At 47.6% G+C, this 12,416-nt stretch overlaps 1 protein-coding gene across 8 annotated transcripts in view; it reads left to right on the top strand.

Moving 5' to 3' along the window:
* The window catches only part of GAS7 (growth arrest specific 7), a 111,358-nt gene continuing 98,942 nt past the window's right edge, over nucleotides 1–12,416 (top strand). For 7 of the 8 annotated variants that reach the window (XR_001469271.4, XM_004946058.5, XM_015295213.4 and 4 more), the window contains exon 1: nucleotides 1–237. Coding sequence is in view for 6 of the 8 variants with exons in the window: in XM_004946058.5 (XP_004946115.1) it covers nucleotides 55–237 (183 nt within the window). In the remaining 2 variants the exon portion in view is untranslated. The remainder of the gene's footprint in view (nucleotides 238–12,416) is intronic. The other variant, XM_046902081.1, reaches the window with a different exon arrangement.

Raw genomic sequence — 12,416 nt, 5'->3', positions numbered from 1 at the left:
GGGCGGCGGCGCCCCGGGAGGGCGCTGAGCGGGGGCCGCGTTGCTGCTGGCAGCATGTCGGGATCGCGCTGCCAGACGCTGTACCCCTTCTCCGGGGAGCGGCACCGCCAGGGGCTCCGCTTCGCCGCGGGGGAGCTGATCACGGTGCTGCAGGTGCCGGACGGCGGCTGGTGGGAAGGGCAGAAGGAGGACGGGCTGCGCGGCTGGTTCCCGGCCAGCTACGTGCAGCTCCTGGAGGTAGGAGCGGGACCGAGGGGCAGCGGGGCTGCGCGGGTGGGAGCGGCGGCCGGGCCGGGCCGGGCCGGGGCACGAAGAGCTCCGCCGCGGTCCCGTCCCGTGGGGCTCCGGCGACGCTCCCACTGCTCGCAGGGCGCTGCGCCGGGACGTCCCGTGCCCAGAGCGGGCAGCGCCCCGGGGCGATCGGTGCTGTTGAGTTCTGCTACGAAACGCGGGCTGCTCCGGACGCTTCTGTTTTTCGCTGTTGCTCAATGGCAGCAGTCAGCGGAGGAGGCGATGCAGCTCCTGGCGGCCATGCGCGTCGGCCAAGTGCTGGGCGAATGCCTCCTGCTCCTCTCCTCCTCCTTTCACTAAGCATCTCCGGGGTTAGTGCTCTGGAAGAGGTAACCCAGATATGTCCCTTCTGCTGCAGCAGCTCCCAGCTGGCAGGGCACCCTGCCAGCACATGTGGTCTTGCCCAGAGCACCTCAGGGACCTGCGCAGCCCAAAGGCCGTGACCTGACCACCAGGATGCCAGGAGGTGCTGTACCTTCGGTTGTCCTCACAGCCCTGTGGCTCGGGCAGCAGTTCCATTCCTGCAGCACTGCTTGCTCCCCAGCTGGCTTATTACTTTCTTTTCTGTGCAAGGAAGACACTGTCCCAGTGTAAAATTCACGTCTGCCTTCACAGTCTTTGCATTTGTGAAAGTGAAATCTGCAGCATCTCTTAGCACTGCCAGAATCTGCTGTGAGCCCATCACCCCTCCTGCCTGTGCCTTGGTGTCACTCAGTCAGGCCATGGGCATGATGCTGCAGTGAAGCAGTCAACAGCGCAGTGCTTCTCAGTCACCTCTGCCTTCCAGGTTTCTGCTGGGATGCATTCCCTGCTGGGCTGCGTGTGCCCCAGGCCTTCCCCTCTGGGACATGGGGAGGGCAGGATGCTTGGCGCTGAGCAGAGCCAGACTGCTAGGTGCCTGCAGAGCAGTGTTCTGGGGGCAGGGCATTTGCCTGTAGATCTGCAATCACCCTTCTGTTTCACCAGTCCAAATGAATAAAAAAATCTATGGTGTTTCCATGGAGTTGCTGTTGCTCATTCTTAGCTGTTGTACAGGAAAGCGGAGACAGAATTTCCCCACTCATCATTACAGGAGTGAGGCCGGGGACTTCTCTCTGCTTCTGAAGCACTTGAGAATTTTTGTGCTATAGTTCAGGAGTGTGGGAGTCCGTTTGTTTGTCAGGTTTGCCACCTACAAGATCTTTTACTGAGATACGTGAATGTTTGTGGTCTCACACATTGCCAAACATTTACACATCTAACCAGGAATTTAGAAATCGTTGGAGGCAGAGTGGATCATGCAGTGAGACAAACCTTGCTCAGTGGGAAGTCACACAATGACTTTGTTTTATATCATCTCCCTCTTGGAAACTCCTTCCTTTCTGCAGAGGTCTGAGTGTGCCACAGTGTGCTTGGTGTAGTTGACCCGACTGAAGACACCACGGCAACCCTGTGTCTTCCATTCTTTATCCTGAACACAGACAGTGGGGCTGGCACTGGGGAGGTAAGAACATGTGGAGGATGGGGCCATGAGCACGATCCTCTGACTAGCATCCATGCTGGCTTTGGGTGCCCCCTCCCTATGGCTTCTGGTTGCATTCAGCACTATGTTGGGAGCAAAATTTACCCTCACACTGCTGCTGAAAGAAGATATGACCTCCTATGGCTGCCCTAATAAGGGCAGTGCTCACACTAGCAGGTACTGTGGCCTGCAGCTCTTTGCCATGAAGGACAGCTGGCTGCATGCTGTGCTGCAATACAAGGGAGCAGGTCATGATCCTCATCCTTGTATGCTTGCTCACACTGTCTGATAGCACTTGGCTCTTGCAAAGAAAAGTAGGTGTTTGTGCCTGACGGCTCATCAGGGCTGGTTTGAATGGCACAAGGAGGTAAGGAGGTTTGGCATCCTCTGGTTCCTGCTCCCTGCTGTGGTTGGTTGGAAGGAAGAATGATGGCTGGGAGGTCCCTGTCATGGCAATGATGGAAGTAGTGAGAGCTGGAGAAGCAGTGCAGAGTCTGGGGAGGATAGCTTGGAAATAAAGATGTCTCTGTGAGCTCAGGAGAGGACACAGATGTCATAGAGCAAAAGTAATCACATGGAAGGCATGTCCTACAAAGAGAGGCTGAGGACACTTGAGTTGTCTGGTTTGAAAGGATGGAGGCTCAGAGGTGACCTCGCTGCTGCTGGTAGCTCTCTGAGCAGGGGGAACAGAGGGAGGTGCCAGTACTTTGCTCCCTGGTCACTGATGACAGTACATGTGGGAATAGGACAAAGCTGCCCCAGGCCAGGGTCAGACTGGACATGAGCAAAAAGCCCTGTACTGTGAGGGCAGTCAAAGACTGGAACAGGTTCTGAATGAGGTTGCTAACACCCTGTGCCTGTCAGGGTTCCAGAGCATATGGATAATGCCCTCAGTAAGATGCTTTAACTTTTGGTTAGTCTGGAAGTGGTCGGGCAGTTGGGTTTGATGATCTTCGTAGGTCCCATCCAACTGAGCTCAGGAGGTTCTAGCTCCGTGATGGGGTTCCATCTCTGAGACACAGCTGGTTGGTAGCAGTCAGTGAGGGTGTTGTGTTCTGGCTGTCAGAACTGGGAGATGTGTCTGGAGATCACCTGGTCTTTTTTCCCTGATTATGACTTATGAGGTTTTGAATACATTCAAGGATCCACAGCCTTTCTGGACAACCTATTCTAGTACTTGTATTTCAATGGGATATTATGTGTCTTAATTTGTGCCCATTGCATGTCATGCTTTCGCTGGATATCACTGACAAGAAGCTGCCTCTCTTTTTTATTTTTATTTATTTATTTTTAAACTGCCTCTCATAGGTTTTTATATGTATTGATTTTGAGTTATAGTCATGTCAGCAATGAATGATATGACTCGACAGTGTACAGCATGGATGTCCAACTATTTGGCTTGCCTGGGCCACAGTGAGTCAAGAGAAATTTATACTTAAGGTATAAAAGTAACAAAATTTATTTTTTAACTTTTTTTTATTAAAATGTTAAAAAAAGTGAAAAAAACATGAAGTGCGTGGGATATTTGAGCTTGTTTTCATGAAATGAATGCATCGGTCTGGTTTGATGGAAGTGACTGCAATTCTCAGTAAGCTCTCGAGGTTTTCAGTAGAGATTTTGGATGAAATTTTACTCTTCCTGTGCTTCATCGTTGAAAACAGTTGTGCACAGACATACGTACTGCCAAAAAGCTATGACATGAAGAAGTCATGGCTGTGAAGTGAGGGATGTCTTTCTCTGGTAAGAGAGGGCTTGATCAAATTTTTCTTCAAGTTGAACGTCTGAGTGCAGCTCTATACATTCCATTTAAAAATGTACAGGTAGTATATTTATGTTCCCTGAAAATGGAGTTGCAAATGTACCAAAAGATTTATTTTGTTTGGCAATATGAAAACCCGTTGTCAAATTTCTTTATTAAACGGAAAACGAGGTGCATGTTTTTCACTTTTCACAGGACTGTGTTTAGCCACTGTGTCAAAATACATGACATGATTTTTCATAACTTCAGCTTGCTGTAACTTAAGTTTCATTTTGAACGCTATCATGGTTTGAAATGTAGCACAGATAAGTTGATTTCCACCTTGAAGACACATGTTTGATTCATTTAAATGAGTGGTCAAATCCACCAGAAAGCTGAGTCTGTGAGCCATTCTTCATCTTCAAGTTCCAGCACAAGTTTTCCTTCTGTTTCCATAGATGATTTCGTTTCATTTCACAAATGATAAAATCCTTTTGGCATTTCACCTCGACGCAGCCACCTTCCTTCAGAAGAGGAAATGATGACCCCACAGTCAGCACTCACACTTCTACAGAACTCCTGGGATTGGTAATGATTCAGTCCCCTGAACTTCATGAAATTCACAGCTTTCATGATAAAGTGTACAACATGTGGGTCTCAATCAGACCATGTGTGTGTGGCAGGCCCCAGAGGTGGGTCAGCCCTGCACTGTGCCCTCCTCTGCACAGAGTTCCACTGTCACCTACAGTCTGTGCTTGAGCTACGTGCAATCAACTCATGAAAAATAACACTAAAAATCACAGAATAATGCTAAAAGTTTATGGCCTTCCAAGGCTGCATTACCAGCTGCCCAGGGCTGCATGCAGGCTGCGGATGGATCGTGCTTGGTTTAGGGATGGTCATGTACTTATGGCCTTCTCCTCCCTCACATGTACTTCTGCTTTGGTCTGACCTTTTGGCCACTTGAGCAGAACCAGAGACTCTTATCAGACTGCTGCAGTCTAAGGCTTGTCCTTCCCATTCTGGTGCAAAGAGGAATCTGTGGGTGATGAGGAATGCTTCATTGCAGTGAACACAGATGCAGAGCAGGTGGAATGTGGTGTGCAATATAGTGAGTGAGGATTTCTTAACAGCTGTAGGCAACAACGCATTACCTACCCAGAGGCTCTGCACCCCACCTGCAGAAGAAATGCCTGGGATGATAATGTGCGCAGACAGATTTCTGTGCAACTCCAGACCTAGGAGCATCCCTGGAGAAGTTTTGGGTGTGTTTCAATTTGCCACAATGGGTATTGGTGCAGAAGAGCGGCAAGAGGGGGTGGGGGGCGGGTGGGAGGTGTGGAATGTACTCCAGGAGGTGCTTTGCTTGGAGTCCTATGGGGAGATACTGGCTGCTGCATCTGTCTGTTCTGAGATGTGCCTTGCATGAGGATGGAGAGATGTGTCATTCAGTCACATTGCAAGCGGTTTGTTTTAAAATCTATTTTGAGTGCTGTTTTTTGTATTTGCGGTTAGCTGGAAATCACTTATATAAGCAGCAGCAGTAGCAACATATGCAAATTTGTTGATAATTGTCAGTAGTTTTTATAGCTGCAGCCATCCCCCAGATGTGAGTCTTTGTGTGAAGCACAGCGTGTGCTTCCAGGCCGGCTGGAGGTGGCTGTGGAATCTGAGCGAGCTGGATGGAGTAGGGCATATCTTGTCTGCACAGCATGGCGTGCTGGAACAGTGAGATGTTCTGGAGGGAAGGAGTCATGCGCTGTCCCCGATGCCTGGAGCACATGCGGGCAACATCGTGTGTTACTTCCACTGCTGTGTGATATCCAAGGGAGGGGACTCATCTCACGTAACCCAACCTGTGACCCACAGGGATGGGAAGTGCCAGAGGCAGAGCAAGGAGATGGGGGCATGCTGGACTCCAGAGCCACTTCCTTCTTCGTGTTGAGGTAGTGATGGGAATGGGAGTGAAAGAGATTAATGGAAGCAGTAATACTTCTGATTTATTTGATAATGGCAGAAGAACTGTAGAGGATTTCTGCACCAAGCTGTATCTTGTAAGCAGATGTGATCTAGGTAGACACTGTGCTTAAGGAGAACTTTCAAACATTTCTGTAAAAGAGAATTTTGCTGAAATCTCCACTTTTACAGAAAAAAAAGAAGTTTTTTTTATTTCTCTACCTCCAGCTTGATGTTGGAGTGTATTTTCATCAAAGACCCCAAAACATTTTTTCAGAAGATGCGCAGTCAGTGCTGTGCAGGCGGCTGTGGGCTGCCAGCTGTGTTGGGCACTATATGAGGTGCGTGGTGCAGAGGGGAGATGCTGGTGGCTATTGAAGGAGGGAGATGCTGGCAGCTGTTGGAGTGGGGAGGTGATGCTGGCAACCGTATACATGAGAGTGAGGTTGCACTTGCAAAGTACCTGGCTGGCTCGAGGTACCTGAGCCCTGGGCTTTTTTTTGCAGTGTCTGTACCTCTGTGCACAGTGTCACTGTTTTGCTTTCTCAGCAGGTCCTTCTTCATCCTGGATGTGGTTACTTGATGCCTTCATTCCTGTATCTCTCCTCTCAAAAATCAGCTTGATGTCAAAAGTCACAAGAGAGAGCAACAAGGGGGATGTGTGATGGGCTCGGGTATCAGCACAGCTGATGCTGCTGCTTTCTGAGCTGTCCGCAGTGTGGGGATGGGTGTGTGTTGGAGGGTATGTGCCGTGCTGTAGCTGGAGGCTGCAGTGTGTTGAGGGCAAAGGGAAGAGTTTTCAGAACTCAGTGTTCACAGCTGTTTTGGCTGCTCTACTTGGTGTGATTTGACAGCCAACCTTTGTCTAAAAGGTGATCTCAGAGATGCTTTTGAGATAGTGACAATGAGAACGGTCTGATATCGCTTCAAAATTTGAGAGGGTGACTGAGACTGCTATGGACAGTTGTAGAGCATGCAGCTCCCCCTGAACGCACTGCAGTTCAGCCAGTGTCTTTCTGCAGTCAGGATACATGCAGCTCTGGCTTGCACAGGCACTTTGATTTCAAAGGGACATTTCTGATGTCTGTGATTATCTGCAACTTCTCGCATTTGAAACTTCTGGTCATTGGAGCACCTACATTTCTGGAGAATGAGAATAGAACTAACCTATTTTCTCCTGATAAAAGGATGGAGAAATAATGTTTTGCTGTGAGAAGATCACTTTTTGATCAATATTTTGAGGTTTTAAAGCCCTGTGAGAATGTGCAGGCTGCAATCCCTCGCTTGTAAGAGTGTCAGTCGTGTGTATGGTGAAATTTGTCTTCAACTGTAGAAGTTGTAGGAAGAACTTCAAAACGGAATATTACTGTAAATACCCCAAAATATATGTAGGGGGGGTTCCTGTTGGCAGGTGGGGGATTTTGGCGAGCTCTTTTTCTTTCTGGACAGGGTGAGGTGTTGCAGGAGCTGCGCTCACGGATGCTGTGCCTGTAGCACATGAGAACAATCAGACCTCTTGCCTTGCAGAAATTGCATGGAAAAGAATTTTTAAAAATGTTTTTATTTACCTTCAGCAAAAAAGATGAAAGCGGGTCACAGGAGACTTATCCTGGAAGAACCTCTTTCAACCCACGGGTTGCAAAAGGAGTCTCACTGCAGGGATCTGCCTTGTAGATATTGAAGATCCAATGAGTTGCTGTTCACCTGCATTGTAGGGGGTGGATATATACTGAAGATGAAAAATGCAGATCATTTAAAGACTGCTTAGTTCACTGAGAAATTCCCTGTTAATTCTGTGCTTTGAATGGGACACCCATCAGAAACCAGCCTGATGGGCCTGGCAAGCAAGCAGCACTGCCAACGTGTTGTAGAGTAACTGAAATAAGGCACTGATATCTCTGCCTTTGATTTCAGGTGCTTCCAGGGAGCACTTGCTCTATGTGGCTTTGTCATAATCCAGTGCTCATGGGATCTGTCTCGCTGTGCATGCATGGCTGATTTGCTGGAAGCTTCCCAGGAGTTTTGCTTGTTGCAGTGGCTGCTCCCTACTGTGCACACTTCAGCAATGATGTGAGGCTCTGTGCTGGGCAGAATTTGCAAACAGATTTGCAGACCTATTGGAGAAACCTGAAACAACCATAATGGGCTTGATGGTCCCCATTGTGTGCTCTGCTCACTGTCAACTGTTTACAGTAGTTTGAAGTGTCATTGGCCATATTTAATTACACATTGCACTCCCTTGTATTGGTATGAGCCACTCAGTGCAGAACAGTGTAAAATCAAGGCCAACCATTTCTTCAGCTGTTTTTTCAAGAGCAGGGTGCTTCAACAAGTGTTTGCATTGAAACATGTGGGTATGATATCGCATAGCTGGAATGTTTATGTCATGCCACTGCGTAAAACATTACTTATTAAGTGCCCCTCTTGTAAACGACTGCTTTGTGGCAGGAAGCCCAGGCCATCAGCCATGCAGATCTGCAGTGTGCAGTGCAGTACAGAGGCCAGGCCTCTGCAGTGTGTGGCTGCAAGCAGAGCAGGGGGTGGGCATGGGAGAGCAGCAACCAGAAAGAGCCCCTGGCACACCTGCCACCACAGCCACAGTACACTTCTGGCTGATAATACTGGCTTGGGTTGAGGGGCAGGGCAGGCTGCATGTGAGCTACAAAACTGCTGCTGTGAGCTGTTGGACAGAGGACTTTCTCTGTGCACACTGTGGTCACCATCTGGAGGAGGCACTTCTTGCTCCTGCTAGTAACCCAGTTTTCCACATGATGCTGTAAAAAGAGGTTTTACATCAGTCTAGTACATTTGTGGTTAGCCTTTTTGCTGGCAAATTCTTAAAGGAGGATGGGTTACTCAGGAACTACCACTCCATATTTTGTAGAACACCTACAGCAGTGACACAGGCCAGCACATTTTAATATACATCTTTTTCATTGCTTGTGAGCAGTCCCTCCAGTTTTCAGTTGCTGGTTATGGGCTGCTTTGGAATGAATTTAGGCAGACTAATAGGTGACTTTCAGAGGCCTTTCATCACTGATTTTTGGGCTCCTAGGCAGGCATAGAACCTGGTCAAAACTACTTCCTTGGCATTGGTGGGGAGCAGTCTGGCACTTCATCCTATGCATGCAGTTGGTAGCAGTAGGCTCTTCTTGAGCCACAGATATGCCCACTGTGATGCTGGCAGCAAAAGCAACATGGTCTTCCAGGTTTGTTTACTGTACAGATTTCTCAGGGTTGTCTCTGCTCTACAGCAACTTGAAATAGCCCTCTGTACCTTGCTACCATGGTCTCCAAGCTGTAGCAGAAAGAAAGTGACTTCAATATCAGCTGTTTTGTCTTGTATCACTGTTTTCACCTCTATTGATCAGTTCTGTGTCTGTCATTTCTTTTTCCATAGGGGAAGAGAGAGCTCAGTGAAAGGTAATTAAAAGTTTGAGAAGACCTGGGATGGATCAGGCCAAGGTCTGGGAGGAAGATGTGTGAGAGAGCTTTCCATGGCTGTCTCACGGTGTGCTCCAAGGAATGGAAGGCACGCAGCTGATTTGGAAGCTGTAGGGTTGCTTCTTGGCACAGTTGTATTGTCCTTTGCCACTCTAACATCAAATCCAGAGCTGAACAGCATTGCTGGTAGTGCTGCCAGAAGATGAGTGATGCTGCAAGGCATGTTATGTAGGAAAAAAACCAAAATCCATCTCTGGGCTGTTTATATAACCTGTAATTGTCAAATTATCCCATTAGCACTGTGTCTTAGTCTTTGAAGTATCCTCATGCACTGAGCTAGTCCAGGAATGGATAAAAGAGAGAACAGCTTGAAGGGGCCGCAAAGATGCTCAGGGGGCTGGAACACCTCTTCTATGAAGACAGGCTGAAACAGCTGGGCTTGTTCAGCCTGGAAAAGAGAAGGCTGCTGGGAGACCTCACTATGGCCTTCCAGTATTTCAAGGGAGTTTGTAAACAGGAGGGAAATCAACTTTTTACTTAGGTAGATAGTGATAGGACAAGGGGAGATGGTTTTAAACCGAAGGAGAGAAGATTTTGGTTAGATGTCAGGGGGAAGTTTTTCTCTGAGAGTGGTGAGATGCTGGAACAAGCTGCCCATAGAGGCTGTGGATGCTCCATCCCTGAAGGTATTAAAGACCAGGTTGAATGGGGCCTTGGGCAGCCTGGTCTGGTACCAGATCTGGAGGTTGGTGGCCCTGCCTGTGGCAGGGGGTTGGAACTTGATGATCCTTGGGTCCCTTCCAACCCAAGCCATTCTATGATTCTATGAGGGTGAGGGGGAAGCAGAGGCACATTACAATTTATTGAAGAGTCCCAGAGTTCTCATATTATCTTCCCATATTTGCCCCTACCCTTTATCTGAGACTCTTGTAAATAGACCTTGCCTCTCAGAGAGATATATGTTAGCTCAGAGTTAACTCAGATCTCTAACTGAGCCTGCAGTTTGCTTTCTGGCATTTCAGCATCACTCACTGCCTCTGTTACCTACTCAGGCTGATTCAGAGACATGGTCAAGCAGGACCAAAACTGTTAAGGAAGAAGCAGTAATTGTATGAACAGCAAGAAAGAGGTTAAAATGAGTTTCTACCCTCACCTGAGAACTCAGTGGGCTGCCAGTGGACCAGTCTTTGTTGTAGAGAAGTGGGAGAAGCAAGAATCTTTGAGCTGATGGACACTGTCTGGGACATGGAAGATATGTGTGGGATTACAGTTATTACTCCCATATTTAATACTTTGCTTTTCTCATTAGTGTAATTTATTTGCTAAGATGTTATCTGTTTATTGTACTTACCAAAGTGCTTCAGGCTTTTGACTAGACTTGCTTCAGGTAACACTCACAAATATTTTCAACACACTTCTCACTCTTTTTTTGTTGAATTCCTTGAGAAACGAGCTGCATCTCCGGGCCTTTGTGGTTGTATTGCTGGACTTCTGAGTTGATGGAGACTTTCTCTTTTGTTTCTGCTTCTTGACCTCCGACTCATTATTTTTTGACTTTGCACAGAAGTTTTATTGCTCCTTGACTGCTTCTTTTCTCAAAGTCTTCACAGAATAAAGGAGTTCATTCTGACAAACCTAATTGTGTTAGTTGGTCTGACACAAGGTGCCAGCTCTCTCTGAACTGTACCTAACATAGATGCTTATGCCATCATGGCTTTTGCATTGCTATCTAGTGTTCTTTCATTCTGCTTTTTCCCCTGATACTCCCAGAAAGTTGGCTGGTTGTATCTGCTTCTTCTTCCTGATCCTTTCTAATTCACCTATTTAGCACTCATTCAGGTTTCCAAAACAAAACTGCAGTTGCTGTGTGCCCACATGCTCCTCCTTGAACCACATACCACAAAGCCAGATCTACAGTGACAAGCTGCTGCTTAGCAAAACCAGATGCAAAGTGAGCTTTCTGCAGTTGCTGTAGAGGTGAGGCTGGGCTGTAGAAAGGCAGCATCATGAGCTGGCAAGTTTCTGGGCAGACAAATAGAAATTTGGGGGGATTGTAGGAGGGGGGCAGACAATAAAAGATTAAAGAGTTAATTTGATTATTGATATGGCAAAGTGCCATTTAAAAATTGAACAGAAGAGGAATTATACTTTCAAGGGGTAGGCAAATACTTAACTCAGAAAGCAACAGTCAGAAACTGGATTGATGAATGCAGTGTATTCTGCAGTCCCAGAGAAATCTTTGTACTGTTTGCAGAATTCTGTTTAAAAATCCTGCTGAGGGCTGTGTGTATAGTAGATGGCTGAGTAGTTCCAGCACTGCCCTTGTAACGAGCTGCCTTAGCAGCAGATTTGCTTCTATCGTGCCAGCTGCTGTATAATGGGACTAATTCATTACCCAAGGCCAAGTAATCACTCTCAATAGCAAGATTTAGAGGAGAGTCTATGACTTACCTCATTGTGCTACAAACTGCTGATTATCACAGTGATAGCTGGCACCAAATGAAGACTGGAGTTGAACCTCGGTATGTTATGGGATAAAGAATGGAACTTCAGGTATTTCCAAGACAAAATCATGTTTAAATGATCTATGGGTCTGTTTTGGAAAATTGTTTTGGTTGCCATCTCTGCTGCATTGCTCCAGGCATTGCTGTACTGCTTCACTCCTGTGCCCTCTGCTCTTGACCAGTTTGATTTACCAAAGCTGAAAAAAGACCATTGAATTATAAAATCAGGAAGGCTGGAAAAGACCATTAAGACCCAGTCTAACCATCATCCCATCACCACCATGCCCACTAAACCACGTCACTCACTGTCACATCTGCACGTTTCTTAAGACCTCCAGGGATGGTGACTCCACCACCTCCCTGGGCAGCCTATGCCAGTAATGGTGAGAGACAAAGCCCTCCCTCAGCGCTGGCCAGAGACATGGTTACAGTACCCTGCGCAGGGAGCTTGGCAAGCCTGATTCTTCCTTGGAGGAGGTAGGAGACAACATGGCATCTTCCACCATTTCTCATTTATGACCTCCTGCTCTGGCATCTTGTCAGTTTTGAGGCAGGATCTGCCACATCTCAGAGGTTGGAATCTCTGCTGGAGCATAGCAGGAGATTTTCTGATCATGTTGGAGCTTTACAGACATGAAACTGACATCTGAAGATATCATCCTCTGGCTGCAGGCAGCCTGTGAAAGGGGAAAGGCCCTGAAGGCTCAGCTGCTACCCTCACTGTGAATCAGGGACACGTATGTGGAGTGTGTACCAACTGAAAACTTCAACTCTCTTGGTTATTTTTCTTCTAGTAGGTTGGAGAACTTGGTCACAGAACTCCACTCAGTGATGCCAAGCAGTGTTCTTTCTATCACAGTTTTATGTGCTTGCTCCCTCCTTCTGGATGTCCACATGAGTACCACTCCAGTATGATCTGGGAAGCATGGGGACTGCCAGCTCCTATGTGACAATGACCCAACAGCACAGTGTTCACCACACT

This window comes from Gallus gallus, chromosome 18, assembly GCF_016699485.2.
Source record: "Gallus gallus isolate bGalGal1 chromosome 18, bGalGal1.mat.broiler.GRCg7b, whole genome shotgun sequence".
NCBI classification, from domain to species: Eukaryota; Metazoa; Chordata; class Aves; order Galliformes; family Phasianidae; genus Gallus; species Gallus gallus.
This window is presented reverse-complemented; position numbering and strand designations above follow the sequence as displayed.